The following is a 22,878-nucleotide window of genomic DNA, read 5'->3' as shown; positions in this document are numbered from 1 at the left end:
ACTAGGAAAATACTCCCTTAGCACTTCAAAAAGGAAAATGGCTTTATAGTAATAATATTACATTTGTTGGGGGTGACTGGTTGAATAGTTTATTCATTAGGTTTCTACACTTTAAACTCAAAACTCCCCTGAAATAATCAGCTTACCCTGACAATGGTTTTGCCAGCTGTGCAAGAGCAAATAACACCAATTTGCTGCCATAGAAACCATGAGGGCAATCAGTCACATCCAGGGGGAAGGATACTGTTATGACACGCAATCCCGTCTGTTGCAGGCGTGTACCCTGGTCACACAACCACAGTAGAGCAGTTCATAGCGTATAACAGATGGCTGTTTGAAGGTGTTTTCACTCGCATAGAGATTTACCAGAAAAAACAGAAAACAGGTTGAGGACTGAACAAAAGGAGAGGAGTTTTTGATTCTCTGCTCTGTAGAAAAGAGCATCTCTCCTGGATCATGGGCTACGGCAAAATTAAAACATGTATCAGAAATGACAATGTCGCATACACAGTGACCAGCAGAGCAATGAAAAATCTTTTGCAGCTAAAACATTTAATTTACATGTTTGATATGTTACTGTGTGCACTCTCCATATTCCTCAGTTTTTTTGTTTCTGCTGAGATCGTTGTTTGCCATACTAGCAAAAAAAAAAAAAACAATTCTAGAAAGACTTAGTGTTGCACAGACTCCCAGAGTCTTTTCAGAAGACATTTATGATCAAATAGTTAAGCACTGCAAGTAGCGATCTAAGCCGAAACACCAATAATGAATCATACAAAGCACACACATTGGGATATTTAACAGATAAGAAATTAAAAATTAGGAACACATAAGATGGAATCCCTTTTGGATAGCCATGGGTGACCAAATTGGGGACTGCACTATACCTTCAGAAAAGTGAAGAAAATTTTCTAGTAGCAAGGACAAAGGATTCAATTAATACAAAATTGCTCTGCTACTGTATTTTTATAGTGTGTGCTGGTTGTTGTTGAATGGATCCTTTCTTTTGTAGATGTGAAACAATAGGAAAACATGCTTTCAAAGCCTTACATCCTGAACTAGGATTCAGCTTAATGCCCCCCCCCACACACACACCCTGCTGCGACCCAGTGCCTCTGCTGGTAAAAAGCATTTGTTTTAAGTTACAAACTTTGATTTAAATCCTGTTGGTGCATTAGTAAGGGCCACAGCAGGAAGAGTTAACTCCTGTCACGTTTTCTCACAGTTTAAAATACCCTGGAAACCCGTAGGAAAAAGTGATTGAAGCTCTGACTTCACATTCCTCGCTTAGCTGTGCCTGTGCTTGCTCGCATGCAAAAGAAAAGTCCTCGCCTCCCCTCCAACTATTCGAACCATCCCGGAGAGAGAGAGAGAGAGGGAGAGAGTGGGAGGGACAGTGGGATACTGTGTGGAGGGGTGGGAGGAAGCTTGGCAGGCTCATTTTATCCAGCTAGGTGGAGTTAACCAATGGCCTGAGAGTTTGGAAAATTTTGCAGGGTAGCTTGACTGTATGGCTTAGCAGACCTTGTGGCATTTGGGCTGAGGCACACATAACGTAACTGAAGGGACTCTCCACTCCAGCTGCTGACTCACTTCCCAGGACAAGAGAGAAAGTCAGTGTGAGAGAGAACGTAAAAGAGAAAGCGATAGAAGAAAATAAAGAAAGTAAGAGAAAGTTAATTAGTTGACTAGTAGCTAAGTTTTTGAAGTCACTGTTTTTTTTTTTTTTGGTTCTACCACTACCAGGCAACCATGGCGGATTCTAGTGTGCAACTTGAAACTGCAGCCCTTTCAGACATCTCCGAGGACGAGCAAGTGGAAGATGAACATGTGGAGAAGTCGGACTCCCAGGTCAACGGGGTGATGGTCCTGACTCTTCTAGACAAGATCATCGGGGCGGTGGACCAGATCCAGCAGACGCAGAACAGCCTGGAGCACAGGCAGCAGGAGATGGAGAGCTCAGTGACGGGCATCCAGAGCGAACTGACCAAGTTGACCAAGTCCCACACGACCACCAGCAACACAGTCAACAAGATGCTGGAGAAGGTGCGCAAGGTGAGCATCAACGTGAAGACCGTGAGGCAGAACCTGGAGAAGCAAGCAGGGCAGATCAAGAGGCTGGAGACCAACGAGGCAGAGCTGCTCAAGAGACGCAACTTCAAAGTCATGATCTACCAGGTACGTCACCCCAGCTACTCTACCCCTCCATTGCGTTTTATTATTAGCAGAAGTGTACTTTATCATAGTCCTTTATCGCTGGCGTGGCCCTTATGATCAATTTAATTCTGTTGGTTTCGCCAGTTTGTGGCACACGGCATGTTAAACAGAACATGAACCCCCCTATATTGTCAGATTTCAAGCTGCTATTATAACTTCCCTGTAAGCTGATTTCTTGGTGCATTAGCTGAAAACAGCTCTTCTAAATGTAAGTGTTAACATCCTGTCATTTTTTTTCTTTGCTATGATAAAAGCTTAGCAAAATGTAATAAAATATAGGTAAGAATGGAACAGCACAGAGACTGTACTTGTTTGATTCATGGTGCCTAGTTAGAAAAAGAATCATGGTTGCAAAAGTCAAGCTAATAGTCTAATAAGTAAAGACTTAAGCTGTTACGCAGTTGTAGTTTACTGTGGTTTACCATGCTAAAATCTAGCGTAGAAAAGCATTGCAATGCACTGACAAGCTTGTTAAAGCACACATAAGTATAGAGAAACATGGTTAACCACATGCATAGTAGACTATGGGAAACAGCTAAATTACAGTGCAAATGTACCATGGCAAACTTTTAATAGGGCGTGACAGGGGTTCACTGGTGTTGAAGCTGTGTTTCTAGGGAACTGTGTCATTAAGTATTCTTTTTAGGTCAAATTCTCATCCTATATAAAATAAAAAGTCATGCAATACCATACATGAATTCAAATTTGAAAACAAAGTTTGGGATGAACCACACCCTAACACCATGAAAGGCATCCTGTATAGGTTTTCATCGCCACATACTGCATATATTTCCTATAACATAACACAGCAGCAATTTGTGAATTTAGAATCTCATTTTCTAACGTTTGGGACAGAAACTAATGTAAGTTTGTTTGTAAGAGATTTCTTGCAACAGGTTGGCGGAAGGTTTTTTCCTTTCACAAAAACCAGATGTGATTTTTGCTCTGAATACTGCATGTTATCTTTCTTTCGCTGTGTGCTACTGTTTTTGTGTGTATTATTTTATGCTGGTTTTCTTGTTCCTGGATCTCATCAGAGCAGTTATGTAAGTTCAAGAGCTGTGGTTAAATAAAGAACACATGTCAAATAAAAATGTTGGTTAGATTCCTGTAAAGGTACTAGCTGTAGGCTGTTATCTTCAGAAATCACAATGCCTCTTTTTTTTTTATCATATATGTTCAATGGTTTATTGTTCAGCAGTTAAGGGGTTAATTTGTAAGACAAAACTTGATTATGCTAAACTTTTTTCGTTTTTAAAGTTATAAAAAAAAAAAAAAACATTTCTTTCAAAATCTTTTTTTTTTTTTTTTTTTTTTTTTGTCCTTTTTATAATTCAAACGGATACAAGACTCCACATCAAACTTGTGTTGCTGCTGTCATGTGCTTTGTGTTTTCTGACCGTTGTCGAGCGCTCATCAGGATCAACGAGAACATTAGAAAGCCTTGTGCGGCGAACTTTTCAAAGATGATTTTATTAGCTCCAGCAATCAACATCAAACCATTTGCCTTTTAGATGCACAAGGCTGTTTTTTTCTGCATGCATTCAGAGCTTGTACAGAATGTCAACCGGGTTACACTTTGGCATTTCACAGAAAACTGATAAGAGAATGTTCAGGCTTGCGTTTACAGAAAAGAATGCAAGGCTAAATGAACTATTGAATAGAATCATATTTATTGCTACATTTATAGCCCTGCCAAGATTTCTTTAAAATGCATCCTGGTATATGGGAGGTAGAAGAGTTGTAGCTTCAAGATTAATTTAGAAAGCATTTCATAATAATTCTGAAAGCAGTACAACTATTAGATGTGTTGATGCATATTATTTGCTTCTAGTTGTGCATACTTCCTAATCAACCTTGTAGACACATAATTACTCATGAATTGGAATGAGAGAGGAGGGGCGATCGTAGAGTATGGTGTTGTTTATTTGTACTATGCAGCCACTGTAGTTATAATTAAAATTAGTACCTTAGTTTAGATTGAGGTGATTATTGTTCCCTGCAGCTAACATAAACCAAGTTAAAATGAGTTTGTTGGGTGTTTTAATAGCTGGATATCTCATTGCAGTAGGAATGCTTTAAAGCAAGGTCAGGATTAGGTTTCTATTTGCCAGTTCTAGTAGGTCACCATTGTGTAGCTCTCATCTCAATGAATAAACTTCAGTTATGATTTTTAATTTTTTTGTCGTCAGAGATCTACAAAAAAGTACTGTATCTGTTCATTTAACACGTGTTTAACCTGTAAGTCAAAAAAACTTTTTTTCTGAAATTCAGGGGCATGAGTAGATTTTTATCACCTTAGCTTCTGGTTAGGAATTTAACCATAACTAGCATTGCTTATGCTAGAAGTCAGAAACAGACCTTGAAGACTGCGTTATAGTCTATTTGGCAGAGTGGCAAGCAGCTTCAAAGGGGGATGGGAGCTCTACAGCTGAATAGCCTCTATTGGGAGAAAGTATTTGGGGCTGTCAAATGACAATATCTGCTTTCTGACAGTTTTTATTAATTTGTTTAGATGTACTAATGAAAGCAGGAATAAGAATGTCTTGTTATATTTGATTTCTAAAAAAAAAAAAAGATTTATACTTATACTTGAGTGGAATGTCAACTATCGCTGCTTTTGTTACATCAGTCGAAAAGAACGTAGCATTCTCTTTTAATCTAGAAGTTCAAAGCTTGGAATGCACTTACCAAGGTCTTCCCATAACAATAGCATTGGAAAAACTTAAACTGAGCATGTAATTCACTTGAACTATGTATATATTCATCTGTGGTCTTTCAGAAGAACTGAACCAATTCAGTATATAAGCGAGGATACAATGTTGTGCAACCCTGTTTCTTTGTGTAGGTTCAGTTATATTACAATTATATATTACTGGCATACTAATTAAGCACAGTGTATGAACATACAATGCCATTGACTTTCCCCAAGGACTGGGTTTTAATACAAAACTTTCCTGCAGTCTATCACAATAAAAGAATAGAGCATTTGAATAAGCATAGTGTAAGAACCGCAGATCACATGGTAGTGAATAGAAAAAAAGAAGTACACAATTTCTGTGCACATGTTCTGTTTTAAGGGTTACATAAACTAAAAGGCAGATGATTATAAATCCCAGTTATTACAGGATAGCTGTTCACTTTCTAGATTGGAGATTACAGTGTTCATCGTGATTGCTGTATAATAAACCAATAAATAAAAGGGTCGTTTTACTTTCAAAAACTTTTTTTTTTTAAATGTAGATGTGTTTTAGATGTATGTATTATTATAATTATTTATTATTATTTTACATCTTCTTGATACTGCAGGCTTCTTCTATCTGTAAATCACTTTGAGAGCCTGTGCTACGAAAAGTGCTATAGAATTAAAATGTATTGAATTGAAATGAAATAGAAAAGTAAACTCTTTGCATCGTTGTGGCTGCTCTATTTTTGCCTGGGCTTGCAAGTCAGATAAAATTACACTAAAAGAAGCTGCTTCTGACAGGATCGATTGATCCGAGATCAACGTGGGCTCAGGTTTCATTTGCTGGTCGCACACAGCCTTACTCTAAGGATCGTGCAGGAGACCTTCCCCACCCCAAAGCATAATGCATGGCCAGTCAGATACAAACATGACTCATTGTAAAAGCATTCAGTCCCGTGAGCCAGTGTTTTTGCTGCCATCGTACAGAAAGGCCTGCCCAATGAACCGTTTGCGCAAGTGGGCATCTGTCGGTGCCCCTGGAACAGAGTACTAGAACAGAGTACACACGCATCTGTCTTCAAATGCAACTTGCGTCTGATGAATCAATTTCATTCTTTTACGCCTTGGTCAAAGCAACATACCAGTGCTTTACGATACAACTTCATCAGAGATTGGCAAACTAAACTGTGGTTTCAGTGTCTGGTTTTTTTGTTTGTTTGTTTGTTTTTTTTCATGGTACTTTTATGTAAATAGTTTAAAAAAAACAAACTACATGAACATAATTTAGATATTTTATTTAACGTAATCAAATAAACTACAAAATCGCTTTTGTAAAATGTCTACTGGAAGCCGTAATATGCAGTACCGGTATTTCGTGTTACATTTTGAAACATTTTTGTCAGTTTTTATATGCAAAACGACAAAGCGGTATGTAATTCAATATGTTAACATGACATTATTCAGCAGTTTTCATTCGACTTCATGAAGCAGCTTTTTTTTTTATTCTGTAGGGTGATGCAAAACTTTTGGCCATAGCTATATATTACATCTGTCCAAGTCCTGTGTCATAGGATCAGAATAATATAGCTAGTCAGAAGTCAAAATAAAATCTTTCCCGGTTACTGATTTGTAAAAACTGTATATCCTCTTGTAGCTCACCCTTATATTACTATTATCTCTTAATACAGAACTGCCACAAAACATGACAGAGATAGCGGGCTGATGGAGAAAAGTGAGAAAAACAAACCACTTCTAAAATGCATTACTCACAAAGTAAGCAATTCATAAAAAGTGATTCTACTTTTCCAGGAGGTTCACATTAATCTAGACATGCTCATGGACTTTTCCTTTTCATTGTTTCTTACAGTCAACCGGCATCTTTGAAAGTACTGACCGAATTAACGTGTTTAAACAGCTTGGTTGGTCACTCTAACACACGATTCTTTGCTAATAGTTCTGATGTTTGTTCAAACATTTTCTGGCCATTTGCAATTGCAGCTTTCGGTGGAAATAACCAGGGAGTTGGTACTTTGCAGAGCAGATTTCACTGGTTCAGGAACATTCCCATTAATCACTCTGGGAGATTTAAAATCAGTTTGATTGCCTAAAGGTTCCGTCTCTTAAAAGAGGTTTTCACTAAGCAGATTCCAGCTGTTGTTGTCCCCAAGGTACCAGATGGAGGAACATCCAGTTGGGTTACATACAACACAAGAGAGGGATAGAAATGGGTAGCTGCCCAGTTATTTTCAGGAATTTTCTCAGACTGCTAAACAGTAACCCAAGGGACTTCTCTTGACAAATTATCGCTGTTGCAGCCCATATACGGGAGAGCACTGGACGAAGAAAAAAAAAGTTTGCAACGTCCAGTCTTAGTAACCTACATTTCTCAAGTTACTGTTTTTGTACATGCAGTTATGCAGTGCATGTTTTTGGGGAAAGGTCCAAAAAGCCATTGGAAACGAGAAAAAAATCTATAAAGAAACCTTTTAATAGGAAAAGAAAAAAGACCCGCTTGTCTGTGAACACTAACTACAGGCTACATCTGTCTTCCGAGAGTTTCCTAGCTTTCAGTGCAAAGCTCTTGTGATAATATCCTGTACATGAAACAAAAGTCAGGCATTTCCATTTAAAGAGGAAGCATAAAACAAGCTGAATATGGTATTCAGGACCACTTGGATCTCTTTGTAAGTTTGCCTGTTCACAAACGTCAGTGGCTCCAAATCTTGCACAGGCATCTGTGTTTCTGATTTGATTACTGCAGAGAGAGTCGTACCTTTTATAAGGCTATCTATTTATTATAAACACCTATCGTAAATCAACCAATCACAATGAAGTATTTGCCAACATGTCAGTAGTTCTAGTGATGGAATCATTCTCCGTATATTTTTTAACTAGGAAAGCAACAGGGGTGGTAACCAAATTTATTGAATGCGATAGCTGGTGAAATTACTTAGGGGATGAATTGGGCTTGCTTTGTGGACAACATTACAGTCTCATTGCTAGTTAGAAAAATACAGGATATGTATGAGCTCAAATTCAATGCAACTGCTGAAATATATAAGCCGCAACACTAAGCGATTTTGCTACTTGGTGTAGCGGGCAGCTCACATAGGGAAACTCAAAAAGCTGAAAAAGTAATCAAGCAGCTTGAAAGGAAGTGAAAAATATCCAGCATGTTCATCCCGGAGAATAGAAGCTCCCACTGCAGGCTGGCGGGCTGACAGACTTCTGATTTTTATAATTTCCTGTTATTTAAATTAGGAACTGGTTTGTTTAGGGTATCACTTAGCTAACATTTCCCATCTGTTTTCAAGTGAAGTCACGCATCCTGAACAGTAGACTCACCTTTCATAATTACATATTTACATTGGTACAGGTGATTCAACACATGCTGCAAAGCCTGAAAACAGGGTACATTTGCTTCTACTATATTGTGATTTGTTGCACCACCTCATTTTGTAGATTTTGGCTTACTGTCCAAACTCAATGTATTTGTTTTTAATGTGGCTAGAAGTAATAACCGAATAGCTGTACCACAATTATTCATGCATCAGTCAAATGCTAATTAGAACCCACTCTACATTTCAATCCGTTTTAACCTGAGGGCGCAGAATTGCCCCTGGATATGTGTTTCAGAATATCTCTTGTACATTTTTTGTTAAAGTGACAAGGTTCCTCCCTCCATGGTCTATAATTATTTGCACAGGGTCTGCAGCAAGTGGGCGAGGCACTCCTCTGCATTCCTGGCTATTCTAAATACAGACCAGCCTAAATAGTAAGACATAAACAATTTCAAACTCAACTCATATTACAGCTTTTCTAAGCAAGAAAGCGAGCTCTGAAGTTCAGTAGCCAACGTTTCTGTTTATACACTTTCTGCATGTGTTATAAATCCAGTAAAACATAAGATGGGGCCCTGATTTTGGGAAGGCAGATTATTTTGGAGGAATAAATCAATTGTGATGGTTAGTTAGTTGGCTTGTTATTATGGTATGCTTTCCCCACTGATGTCAGTATTTAGGATGGGAGTTTTAATACAAGGTGCATGGTAGTGTCAGAAGCTGAAGCTTTTCATCATGGTGACTAATTTTCTTTTAATTCACGGAATGTACCTTGTGAGTGAAAGTGATACCTCATGGAGACTTAGGTTGTAGATGTTCAGTTTGAAAGAAGGAAGATGAATGACACTCTCAACTAGAATTACATCTTCAGCTTGTAATGCATGTTCAAAAACCGATAAGCAGGATCTGCATGCTGAGTTCCTTAAGGATTGTTCTGGCAACATTGGAAGCAATGCCTCCATCGCTACTACTCCGGACCACCCAAGTGAGCCACATTTCAATGGTCACACCTACCATTTGAAAATAAACCTCTGCGTCTGCACAGTTATCAGCAGCAAGGGATCTTGTTCCTTGACTTGGGATTGTATGCACAGTACACTTTGTCCTTTGATGGGTTCTCAATTCAATTTGCAAATGATATCATTTTAAGAATGCTCTTCTTTTTCTTTTATTGATTCAAAGTGTCATTTGAATAATTTAGGTCAGATTAATCATTGTCCAACCTGTATAGATTTTTGTTGCTTTTGAACTTTGGAGTCAAATTCAAAAGTCAAATACAACTTGTTACTGCAGAAAAAGTTGACGGAATGTTTCCTCATTTTTCATGGTGATTCAGTCCACGGTATTGGGTGCCACCCTTTCCCTGGGGATATTTTTTAGAGAGGATTAGGTGGATCTTTTCCTGTAATACGCTTCCTAGTTAAACTGTCATTGCAACAGCAGCGAGACGGCCTCCCATGAACTGGTTAGAAGGACAAGTTTTTTTATTTAATTGCTGTACCGCTGTTTATAATGCTATCTCCTTATTCCAATTCTGTTTATTGCAGTGGTTCATGCCAACCACTACTATGTTGGCAGAACATATGCACATGAAACAGGATAGTTGCTATTCCAGAAATACAAATACAGTACTTGCGTTGAATAACAATGCACATTAATAGTTTATATAGTGGTGAAAATTCAATATTTTGTCATAGGCACCACATAATAGCAATTAAGAAGTGAGTTAGTTACTATTTATATATATATATATATTATGCTGATGGTAAGTTTACAGAAAAACACACATGCTGTGGCAATAAAACAGTGGCAAAGCAATAGTTCTTAGCTCGTGAGCATTGGTAGCACCTGCAGTGGTATGATCCATTTGTAGTGGTTTTCCTATATTGACAATGGTATGATCCCATTGCAGTTACAGTAGACCACACCAGTGCCAGTGTGCTACCTGATTAAGACACTGTGCAATATTTGTTTAAAATCTATTGCCATTGCTTGTGATGCTTTAGATATTCTGCTAAGGTTACTTCAGGATAATGCACTGTTAATGGTATTCCAATGGTGTTTGTTCTATATGTCTGTCCTGCACTGCCTCCTTGAAGCTAAAATAATGTTTGTTCTGATCAAAACAAATAAATATGAGTTGCATCCCTAGGCAATGATTTCCCAAGCATGCTAAAAATGTATTTTGCAACTCTTAGGGGTATGCCAGTTGGGTTTATCCAAAATGCTGAGCTTACAACATGTTGAAATAAAACTGTTTCAACATCCTCAATCTGATATAATGCTCTGCTTTCCAAAGTTAGAAGCTCTAACTGCAGTTAAATCGAAGGCATGAATTGCGCTTTGAATATAAATACAGCATATGGCATGGCAGTTATATCCTGTGTCAGGGTCCAGCTGCTTAAATTAGTTCCAGCAGCAGAATGGCATCTATCTCTGTCTAGCCATACCAGGACCCAAACATTTATCCATACCTCATACCATGTGTATTTGTGGTAATGTGGAAATGAACCCCACCCCATCTGGTATTGATGAACAGCGCTGTATTTGGTTCACCTGAGAAAAGTCATACAGCACAGGTTAGCTTGGTTTTCAGAAGGGAGTGTTGGATTGGCTCTGGTGGGCCTATGACGGATGGGGGGGGGGGCAAAACTGGCAGGGACTGTTTCTCCTTATTGTGCTACAGCGGACCCTGCCAGCCAGGCGCCCAGTGAGCTCAAAAGTGGACACCTGCAGCTGACCCCCAGAGGTCGGTAGCTCTCTGGCGTCCGCTGCCGAGATCCTGGATGTGAAAGAGGAAGACATCTTGGTGGTGGGAGACAGAGGACGCGCACTAAAACATCAATTCTCCTGAGCTGTGTGGGGAATTGCTGCAGTGAGGGGGGAAAAACGATTGGACATTCCAAATTGGGGAGAAAATCAGGGGTAAAATAATTAGGCACTCTAAATAAAAAAAATAAATAAATAAAAATCTCTGCTTCTACCTGGCTTTGAAATGAAATGAAAGAAGCTGTTTTGAGCTGCAGCTGCCTGTGACTCATCGTCAGCTTTTGTGCCTTCTCCATGAGCCGCAGGATAGCAGTGTGTTCAGGTAGTTGTGGACCAAAGGCAATTAGCAGTACTCTGTCAAAATGAGCTTCTCACAGTGGCAGCAAATGACTTAAATTGAAGTCACTGTTTGTTATCAATTAAAAATCGGCTTCAAATGAATGTAGTTAAAGAATCACAATTATTATGTCTCTAAAATAGAAATTCAACAGTGGCAAAACAATTTGGAATTTGAATTTGAATTTGAATTGGGATTTGGACTTGGGGGAAAAAAAAGGAATTGACCCCACCCCTGATTAGAGACTACTACACACAAAGTATCAAATCTCAACTGTTATACGTGTATCTCAGTGGAACTATTTAGGTCCACCACTGTTTAGATCAATTGAATACAGCCCGATATCTCAATTGGTGAATTTATTTCTTTAAAAAAAAAAAAAAAAAAATTGTATTTGCAATTTATTAAATATGTTAAAAGAAATGCCATATATTACATCATTTTTCCCCCCTTATATATTAGTCAAGGCATTGAAATAATGTTAGTTTTTGAGGAAGTAAAACCCAAACTTTTTCCTAAAATGGAAATCTGCAGCAATGGAACTTTTACGAGACCAAAAAAAAAAAAACCGAACCCTCTGCTTGCTGCCTTTATTTGGCAATGTATACGAATGTAATCATTTCGAATGGCAAGTTTCTGCAACACCTGTAATTTCAGCTCTGAAGCAGACACTTTAAGGAAATAATGTCTGGGCTCATAGGGAGGGATAACTCTTAATAGAAGGGAAAACAATTAAACGATTAGGAATCTCCAGAAACCTAGGAATGCTTTATAAACGCTGTGGGTTGAAATGAGATTTGTATTGCCTGTAGCTGAGCTTGACACTGTCTGCCTCATTAATGTTGTTTAAGAAAAGAACAGACTGAGCCTTGTTCAGATTGTTGTAGGCAACAGAACAGTATTTAACAATCAACTAGCTGCGAGTCATCACGAGAGAACTCAAGCATTTAGGGTTTTTTTGTTTTTTTAACTGTGAATTTTGTTCCTTTTTTTCTGCATGTAATTTACAGTATTTTTTCATCACTCTTTAAGAACATCAGTATGGCTCTTTTAACCAAAAAAGTTTGACAGCTCATATATAAAGTATTCATTTAAATCTTCCAGTGTAAGCTGAGGAAAGTGTACTGTAACTACAGTACATACGAAGATACTGTGACATCTACTACCATGCAGTGACATGATCAGACAGTAATATTGCAGACAGGGAGTTTTTGTAGACACTATTTGTTGCTCCTGTAATGTATTCAGTTTATTTATATTTTCAACATACCAGCCAGGTAAATTTAACCCTTAAAAAACTGCCCAGAATCTGCATAGTCATTTTGCAGTCTACCATGTGTTTGTACAGTCCAACTAACTGTACCAAACAGTGCTGGTACTCCCCTGTGATTTATTAAGCTTGCCGGAGCTTTAAAATGCTTTCACGCTCCGTTGCTACCCTTTGCTATGTTTTCTTTACTAGATTTCCACGTAAACTCTTACCAGGGAACTGTTGGCCTGCCTGCCAAAAAAGGATTGCACAGATACTGGCATCAGCTCGTTTGTCTTCTTCATTTACATTGCATATGCTTATTTGAGCAAAGTTCAAAGACAAATCTTTTATAAATCGAATATAGATCTTAGTGATCTGTTTAAAGCGGATTTCTCAAGCAAAACTCGCACCACTCCCCCTCTCCCAAAAGACAAGACCTACTGTTGTTACAAAAAAAGCCATACAAGTCTAGTCTTAGTTGGTGGACTGCACACAGTACAGCTGGTTTGAAACCATTCAGCTGTAATCGGTGTCGTTTACACTGATGAAAGCTTATAGTTTACTAAAACCTATGCTAATAATCAACACATATAAAGCCAAAGTTCATTGAAGTTAAATGGTCACAGTGGTCAGAGCAGATCTGTTTTAATGATCTACACGGTGGCCGGTAAATGGCCTGTTTTTCAAAGTGTTTTTTTTTATTTTTTTAATAAGATTTAAACCTGTAATTAATATAGAATCAGATAGCTGTTTAGGTTGTTAAAACCGTGCCCCACTGTCTAAGTGTCAAAGAGTAAACCAGGTGTCAGTATGCTTTCTTTACTGTTTGTCGCCTATTGTCTTACAACTAAGCTCACATAATATGGGTGTAGTGTAAAAATATTAATTTCTGAAACAAAACGCATACACACACACACACACACACACACACACACACACACACCAACCACAGCAGAATGGTTTTAATTATGTATAAAGTCTGTATTTAAAGCTTTTATTTTATTTTTTCAGTATCTACTGCACACGTTATTTTGTCATGATCTAATACCACATCAGCTTTTGCAGATCTCCTTATTTATATTCAAGCTTAAATTAAGGCTCTACACTGCTTTCATTGTGCTTTATTAGACTTTGCTGTGCTTTTACTGTACTAATCTTTAATAAGGCTATTGCTGTAACAAGTAAAAAAACATTTCCACATGTTCACTTCATTGGTTTCACCTGGTTATATGTTAAAATAACAATTTGAGCTTATTATTGTTGTTGTTGTTTCCGTGGCCTTGCTATGTTGCTATAGAAACGGGACTGTGTATCTGTTGCTACTCTAGTGGAATGTGCCGGTGGCTGGTTGCCAGGGAGCTGCCTGGAATTGTGACTGGGATAGGAGCACCCAAAATAAACCCCAGACCTGCCGTCTGTGGTTAGACCCAGATAAGGAGGCAGAGACCATTTAATGATAGAGTCCATTGAGGTGCATATCGTCTCCTCCACTGGGTGTATTACGAGTGACAGAGTTCAGTCACTGCCATACGTTGAATCCCATTACATGTTCTTCCCTTGTAAACTGCACCCAACATTAGGTCATCCTCTACCTTAACCTTAGATGCGAAAGTCTATTGCACCAGAAATTAACAAATATATGACATCACTTATTTTTTGTATTAAAACGAAATTTTAAAAAAAGTAAATGAAACAAAAGTTTGACACTTTACAAAAAATGAACATAACATGAATGGTCTACAATTTGCAGTTTTAGAAGAAGTAAAATTTGATAGTGTGCGATACAGAGGAATAAAGGAAAATGAAAATGACTCAATACCATGATGCCTGCAGATTTAAATAGAAAGGAACAGTAGATCGTAATATTATTAACTCTGTAGTAAATGACATCACAAACACATGACTAGAACGCTGGGAAGCTGGCATAAATTAGCAAAGTGTATCTGTGTCAGAGCTATGTGATTCAAGTATATATGCAAGAGGCAAATGTCACATGCATTAGGTTTACGCATACATCCTGGACAAATTTGAATTCCTTGCAGGGAATGGTATATAATGACTGGCTAGAGCTTAGTTGGCATCTGACACCAAGGTTATTTAAGGTGGTATTGTTATAGAAGATAGCCTGGAGATGCACATCATTGCAATATGATGTTTTAAGGTTTGGGTGTTTCCTTATTTAGGCATCAAAAGCTCTGTTTTTGGGGTGGTGTATATACTATGAAATAATAATAATACAGGCATGGCTCCGTGTCCTTTCTCGCGGTGCTCCCGTGCTGCTGGTGAGTACAGTGATTGTGACTGCTGCAGTATTTGTAATCCGGGTTGGATGCTGGCTTGACAGTGACAGCTTCCGGTTGTTAGCCATCTACTAATTACAAAGCAAACACTATTAATACAAAACAAGACACTCACAAAAATACTCACAGTTAGTTTACAGTTTTTGTAATCCTCCCATAACCATAACAAAGGAACAGATTGCTTGGCCACATCCCCTGATATACCCTCAGTCACGCCCCCTTTGGAAGCAAGTGCAATCACGTTTCCTCAAATACATACGCTGTCTTCTGGTATTGTGGCTTCTCCCCCTTTTTGGATGGCTGACTTCCAACTGACCCTGGAATTAACTGTCAAACCATCCAGTCCGGGACACACTGTTCCTGTCATACCGTGCCCTCACAGGTCAGGAGGGAGATTGTTGACTAGGATTAATTCGCTCTCTGTCACAGTCTGGCACAGAGAATGAGGTTCAGGAGCTGTTTCCCATTTGGGATTTGCACACATGGATTGTAAAGGCAGGAATATACTGCAAAGCTTAAACATATTAAATAAAATAGTGAATTTATATTAAATTGTTTTATTAATACATGCGCAATTCTATTATGCTGCACAGAGCTAAAAGACTAGCTAGTGCATTTACATTAGGGGAAATTAATTATGAGTGCATTTGAAGAGTACATCAACATAAAAGACATTGAGTGCTATTGAATGGTAATTATGTTTTAAAAGCGAATGCATTGAAGTACTAAAGAATACATTAATGGTACTAGCACAGATGACCCTAATGTAACTCAAATAGCACAGATTACCCTTATGTAACTCGAAAGACAGCTCTAGCTCTGTTCTTGAGGCGTGCTTGTCACCCAGCAGATGAAGGCTGTGCTATTTGTAGCATACACACAAAAATCAGAGAAATATGTAAATGGACAAGACCTGAATATGAAAACCTTAAAAGAGGATTAAAGCTCATGAAAGACAGGGAAGGTGTACAAGTGTGCTTTGAGACTGAATCACTTTCGTGTTTAACCGAGTTATTTGCTTTACTAAATAAATACAAGACCAATATTTGGCATCCAGAAATATTGAATGCTCAGTATTCTGAACGTTCATACCTGATGGCTTTCTGGTGGATGGTATCGCGGGCCAATTCAAATGAAAAAATGTTCGGTTTTATATTGTTTCATTCTGATAGAATTTCTCTATAGCGCATAGTGCCACCTGGTGGTTAATTATTTTCTTAAAGGGACAAACTAATTCTCTGCTGTCAGATAGATAACGCACACTTCCAAGTACTTTGCTTGATCTACCCTAGTATAGCCTCAGACTCTAAGGATAGTTGAAAGTTTTGTTGTTTGTATTCATGCCAGACTGCGTGACTGCAACTTGATTCCACCTATTCAGCCCACTGCACTGAATGACACAGCCTTGACTCATAAATACCCCCCTGTGCTCTCCTGCAGCTGTGTTCTTATACATCTCCCACCCTACCCCTCCACCCCCAGTTTCTATTTTAAGCCAGACCAGGGAACAGGTGATTGATAGTTGCGTGATAAAGTCTATGTCCTGGTCAGATGAAACCAGACTCCCTGACACACTGCTGTTAGTTCCTGTTGCCTTAGCTGTAAGGTAACAGGTAAGCATATTGAATGTGCAATGGTGTTTTCAGATCAATGGAACGCGGATTATTATCAAAGTGTGCCTGTTATGTTTTAGTGGTTTGATTTGCATGGTACAGTACAGTACAGTTGCCATGTGTACTTCAAAGACCTGGTCGGCTTTTAATGTAATGTATGTGGCTTGTAAAATGGGAAGAGAAGAGCAGATGGTGCTATTTCTATAAAAGCAGCGGCTGCTGGTAAGAAGCATAACGAAATGATTCCCAGTAGATTGTCCATATTTCTGAAATTTGGCCACATTAGCATATATTTCCACTCGCTGCTGTGCTGGGTGCAGTGGTGTAATGACCTGAGCATTTTCAGTTATGAACCTCCTAAACTCAAGCATATCAATTTTTGGATACCATGACGCTTGCTTGCTCCTTAGTAAATCTTTCTAAAGGTTCTCTAGTTCTTCTGTATTGTCCAAGGTTGAGAATATGGTTTGTTTTTTCAGGAAGCATATGTTTTTTTCTGTGTATCCACAGGTGAGCATAATAGCACAGTTTTGTTGTGTGTGCCTGTGGGTGTTTCCATTGTCTTTAAGAACAATGCACAATGCACAACCTGGAATTGGGATACAATGGGGGATGGAGCGATATGACTCAGTGTCTGTAGGATATGGAAATTCCACAATCTCATTTCCAAGTCTCACATGCCCGAGTTCACGCTTGCTGAGATGCTATTGTTTCTGCATGTACTTCGAAAGCAAGTGTAAAACATGTTTTCTACTTATCTAAATCAGGCAGGTTATCTCACTATCTTGCACAGATCTATTCTGCAGTATTTTAAATTCCTTAATTTGCATTGTGTTGCCTTGGTGTCTTTGTTTAACAAGAAAGCACTAACTTTATTAAAAAAAAAAAAGTTTTGTTTTTTGTTTTTTTTAATTCTATAATGCCATTGTTAACATAATGTATGGAAAATATCAAACTAATGATTAAGTTTATTATTTGGACCAGAGAGCTAACAATGGGACCATTAACATCACAGAAATAGAAACCACTAAGGGCTTTTGGCAGCAGAGGGAAGCATGGGATCGATTTAAGTTTGACTCAAAGTGGTAAAAGTTAGCTAATTTCTTGGCAGGTGACGGAACTGTGGAAAATGCAATGATCCGCGAGTAAAAGTTAACAGACTGTGTGGTCGGCTAAGGTTATTTCCACCCCTCCCTACTATTGTAGTGCAGAGGGGGGACTGGAACAACTGTATTGTGCCCTCTGCATCAAACACAGACAACCAAAAAAGAACCAATGCGGCTGACACATCTGCTACTTATCAGAACTAAGGTTTTGGAAGAACTCTATGGGAGTTGAAATAGCAGTCCATATGTAGCTACTGTTACAGTCTCCAAGGAGACCTTTCCCATTCAGTCTATTTCAATCACACCTTACTGGTGTTTTGAAAAAAAAAATACGTATGATGGTGTTCGAGGCGAGTGTTTTCGTAGTGTTTTAGTCTTGGAAGGGAGTATTTTGAACGTTAATTCAAAGCGCAGCAGAGTGTTTTGAATGCTCATTAGAGTGTTATCAACTTACACTCAAACACTCTAGAGGGTTTTACTGGGGAGGGTATGGGCGGTGCAGGCCAATGGAACACAGCCAGCTCTCAGTGGCAGGTGTGATTGGCACGTTGACTCCTCTGCAGCAGAATGGCAAAGCAGGCTGCTATTTACAGAATAGAGCAGCCAACGTGGTGACTGGGACCACTACACTAACGTCGTTGTTCAACGTCGTGTCAACAGTGAGTTTTCAAAATAAGGGAACTTTTGTAAACTGAAATCTTAGTGGCCTGAATTGTAATGACTACCTACATAAGACAAAGACATATAATGATTCCACTTTATTACACTTTAAAACAACCATGACGTGCTTCAGAGTCCAATTCTATCTGGGGCCCTGTGGTTCTTATTGTACTGTAGTTGTAGGAGGCTGTTTTGACAGCAGCTAAAAAAAAAAAAAAAACTAAATACACAAGGGGTTACTGCAACGTTAACTTTTCATGGTCCACTATTATCTTCTATTTTAAATGAACACGCTATTGCTGTACATAAACACATGTTTTTGTAATTCACTACACTGCATTTTCCCAATGGTGCTTAGGATTATGTGAGAATATGTTGAAGCTAGAAGCTTTGAATTTGCACCAATAGTTTCAGGAGGACTTATTGTCACCCACACTGAATGCAGTGCCACAGGTTCCCTCTGGGTCCTGAGACCCTTCTCGATACATGCTAGGATTGCAGTAACCACAGATCGTGCATGACTGTTGCAAAAAGTTTGTTGACCAAAAAACGTGAGTTTCCCGATAAATAAGGGAGTGTTGACAGACCTGTGTCACCGTGGTAGCTATGTAGTTGACTACATGTAACGATCTACAAACCAAGCCACCTAATAATGTAACAATCTACAACCAGGTAATTCATGTTAATTTTTTTTGTAAAGTGTTGAACTATTGGTTAATTTACTTTTTTTTTAAATTTATTTCTTAGTTGATTCTGTATACTTTTATACAATGCTGTACCTGTCTGTCCTACATATTCTATTTAGTTACATTTTTAGCAAAATATACCATAAACAAGGTTGCTAGTTTTGTAATAGACTATTATATGTAATATTTTGCATAAGATAGTTTTCTGCCCATTTAGATATATAACATCTACATATCACTACTATGGACATGTTTCAGTATAACAAAGCATGTACCAGAAACTTCCAACCAAAAATTAAGTGGTGACTGAAAAAAACAAGAAATTGGAAGCGTTACAAAGTGCAACCAGCAGAGAGTGCTGTCGTAACATTAACAGGTAGAAACTCATTTCAGTGCAATGCACAATACAGTAGATGGAGAAATAGTTTGGCACTTCTGTTTATTTAATGAGTGCCAATATTTGAGCAAATGATTATTACCCCATGTAGAAAATACAACAGTCTTCTAAAGTTATACCTAAAAAGCTATTGTAAATATGATTACTATTGTACGGTAAAATATAGTCTATGTATGCATATACAGTATATATGTTTATGCATGCACACAGAATATACCATGTTCTTATTTATTTAGTAGAATATATACTGTGTGTTAAGTATTTTACATGATGGTTAGGTTTATTGCATTTAAAGGGAAGTGCGATAGTTCTCTGCAGTCTTTTGGCATTTAATTCATTTATGTGATTTTGCTAGAGACAATCCATTAAAAGCAATGTCCACTGGGTCCTCTTTATCATGAGAGAATGCATGAGAGGTTCTGTTTGTTTTTTCCAAGCTCTCTAACTTCCTAATATCCCGTCAGTTGATAACTGATGCCAATAATTAGTAGCGTTAAGAGGGGGCCTAAATGAAACATTTGTAAAGAAAAGGTACTGTGTTAACTGAGAATCGAGACTGGTTAAAATTTGAAAAATTTAACTTGCAAGTGAATGACGAAACATTTGGTATTCTGCTTCTTCTCTCGAATATGAACTTAATGTGCCCAGGTGTGATGCATACCACTGACACGCTTGTCGTTTTCTGTCTGTCTCTGCAGGATGAAGTGAAGGTGCCCTCCAAGGTAAGTGTGTCCAAGTCCCTGAAAGATCTGGAGAGGGTGGCGGAAGAGGGCGAGGAGGAGTCTCAGCGTGGCAAGGATCACGAGCATGGGGACGAGGAGCAGGAGCAGCTGCAGCTCTCCTCGGACGAGGAGGTGGAGATCGAGGAGATTATCGAGGAGTCGCGGGCGGAGCGTATCAAGCGCAGCGGCATGAAGCGCGTGGACGACATCAAGAAGGCCTTCTCCAAGGAGAAGATGGAGAAAACCAAGCTGAAGACCAAGGAGAAGATGGAGAAGACCAAGCTGAAGACCAAGGAGAACCTGGAGAAGACCAAGCACAACATCGAGAAGAAGATGAACAAGCTGGGCACCAGGATGGTCAACACCGAGCGCAAGGAGAAGATAAAGACCTCTAGGGAGAAGATGAAGAAGTCCTTCACGCCAGACCACACGGTCTATGCCAGGTCCAAGACCACCATCTACAGGGTGCCACCCTTCACCTTTCACGTCAAGAAGATCCGGGATGGAGAAGTGGAGGAGGTGATGAGCACTGAGATGGTGGAGGTGGGAGAGGACGAGGGCGAGGAGACCACAGAGCTCCTGATGGAAGAACACAACCCTGAGGTGCAGGCCTTGCTTGAGCTGGCGGAGGAAACAGATGCCTTCATGGCTGAAAAGAGAGATCGAGATAGAGACAGCGACTAGGATGTGACACTGAGCAGAGGACTATGAACTGCAAGACCTGAAAAATAATGGACAGAACCTGGGTTTTAATATTGTAACAGCTCGAAACCCATCCTGACATCCAAACAATGTAATGTTTATTTAGTTTTTTAAGCTTCTGGTCATGCCCTTATCTGAGTTTTAGCACACAGTAAAATAACAAGAGACACACAGTTCAATATAAAGTGAATATATTCTGAACCAAAAAAAATAAATAAAAAAAAGTCAACTTTGTTGTGCTTTTAAGAGGGAACCTACCTGAAAGCATTACCAGAGTTCTGAAGTGCCAAAACACACAACATAATGTTTAATTTATATTTTATTCTTTAAAAAAAAACACAATGATACAGCAAACTGACGTCACAAGTGCTAGCTAGTTGGCTACTGATAAGTGGATGGAATTAAGAGATGGGGGTTTGAGTCACTATAGTTATAGTGTTGAGAACGTGATAAGGGACTGAAAGGTGTCAGTCAGTCAAGTGATGTTGATAAAATGGTCACACTGTTTCTTGATAAGTGACTTTGTGCAGTACAGCTTCCTGGTTGTATTGGTGTATATATGAATTGATAGATAATAGAGTTAGAATGAGTTCCAAGCACTGGTGTTTATAGCTGTTATTATGTAGTGAGCTGTGGGGTTAATAATAACTAACGGATATATAGTGTGTTTCTTCAGGGTGGAATTATATATATAATTGCTATAGGGCAGAGGGCAGTTGCCCCCCCCAGACCTCTGTTATAGAGGAAAATCAATGGATTTATTTTTCTAACATTTTCGCGCTATTTACAAATGTTGCTATTAGTTCAGCAAAAACAATACTTAGGTCAGCCAGGGTGCCCTCGGCTCACCGCACACCAGCGACCCCTGTAGTCTGGTCAGGCGCCTGCGGGCTTGCCTGTAAGCTGCCCAGAGCTGCGTTGTCCTGCTATGCTGTAGCTCTGGGGTGGCTGCATGGTGGGTCTGCAGTGTGTAAAGAAGCAGTCAAAATTGGGAGAATAAAAATGATAAAAACAATTCAATTAAAAAAAATATATATATATATATATATATATATATATATATATATATATATATATATATATATATATATATATATATATATATATATTGTACATGACATCGTTGTGGCACACTGACTGTAGCGGTAGTTACAGTATGAGAGGAGAAGCAATTGTTAAAAGTCACTTTTGAAACTTGGCATTGCGATGTGTGAAATAGTAGATATTTTAACTCACCGTTACTGCTAAACACTGACAATAATTTGGTCACGGTACGAAATGTTTATAAACGTAACGGTGTAACACATTACATAACTTTTTTTATATTTGCATTGTTCATTGTGTAACTGTTTTTACGATACCGAACGATAGCCAGCAGGCATATCTCGTTTGTAAACTGGTTACTGCCGGAATAAAAAGAGTAAGTACTGATGACGTTTTTGGGGCGGAGCTCAATGGTGAGAATTACTTCTTATTAAAGCCACTGACTATTTCGGGGACTGAGTATTATAACACTCTCTCATAGGATAGACATGTATTATACACATAGGTATGTGTCTATAATAGCAGTGTTTAAATATTTCTCCGTAAATGGAAGCAAAAAATAAGCATCACTTTTTCATTTTATTTCTTCATTGTGTGTAGAGACAGTATTATTATTTCTACTATTATTATTATTATTATTATTATTAGTCTTTATTTAGATGTAAAAAGAACACATTAAGTCTAAAGTCTGGTTTGTTACAGGATATTTCAATTGCAAGGCAAAAAACGTAAACTTAATCAAACAGACAGACGTGTCGGTAATGCCTTCATCAGTGTCCTCAGTATTTCAGTTACAGTGTTATACAGCTGATTTTAATCATTGGAACGTAAGGAGCTTGATAAGAAATGCTCACCATAGCTGCACCACTGATGTGACTGTGTTTGAAGACATCAGTGACTCTTTATAAATATCAGTGCAGTAGCAATATTTGGTCACCAGGTAGGAGTCGTGAATTGCAAAATGAATAAAACCCATCACAATCTAAGGCAACAATTCCCAGCCCTGGTGCTGGGGACCCCTTTGTCTTTGCAGCTGTTAAACAGTT

At 38.6% G+C, this 22,878-nt stretch overlaps 1 protein-coding gene across 2 annotated transcripts; it reads left to right on the top strand.

Moving 5' to 3' along the window:
• Positions 1 to 1,454: 1,454 nt before the first annotated feature.
• LOC121301892 (caveolae-associated protein 1-like) lies at positions 1,455 to 21,115 on the top strand. Of its 2 annotated transcripts, XM_041231593.1 has the most exons (3): positions 1,455 to 1,665; positions 1,747 to 2,178; positions 20,063 to 21,115. In XM_041231593.1, the coding sequence occupies exons 2-3, from the start codon at positions 1,753 to 1,755 to the stop codon at positions 20,768 to 20,770; spliced, it is 1,134 nt and encodes a 377-aa protein (XP_041087527.1). In that variant the 5' UTR covers positions 1,455 to 1,665; positions 1,747 to 1,752; the 3' UTR covers positions 20,771 to 21,115. The 2 variants fall into 2 exon arrangements, with proteins under 2 accessions (XP_041087527.1, XP_041087525.1); XM_041231591.1 differs by having other exon boundaries at positions 1,455 to 2,178.
• Positions 21,116 to 22,878: the final 1,763 nt, after the last annotated feature.

The sequence above is a fragment of the Polyodon spathula genome, chromosome 28 (assembly GCF_017654505.1).
Source record: "Polyodon spathula isolate WHYD16114869_AA chromosome 28, ASM1765450v1, whole genome shotgun sequence".
NCBI lineage: Eukaryota > Metazoa > Chordata > Actinopteri > Acipenseriformes > Polyodontidae > Polyodon > Polyodon spathula.
This window is presented reverse-complemented; position numbering and strand designations above follow the sequence as displayed.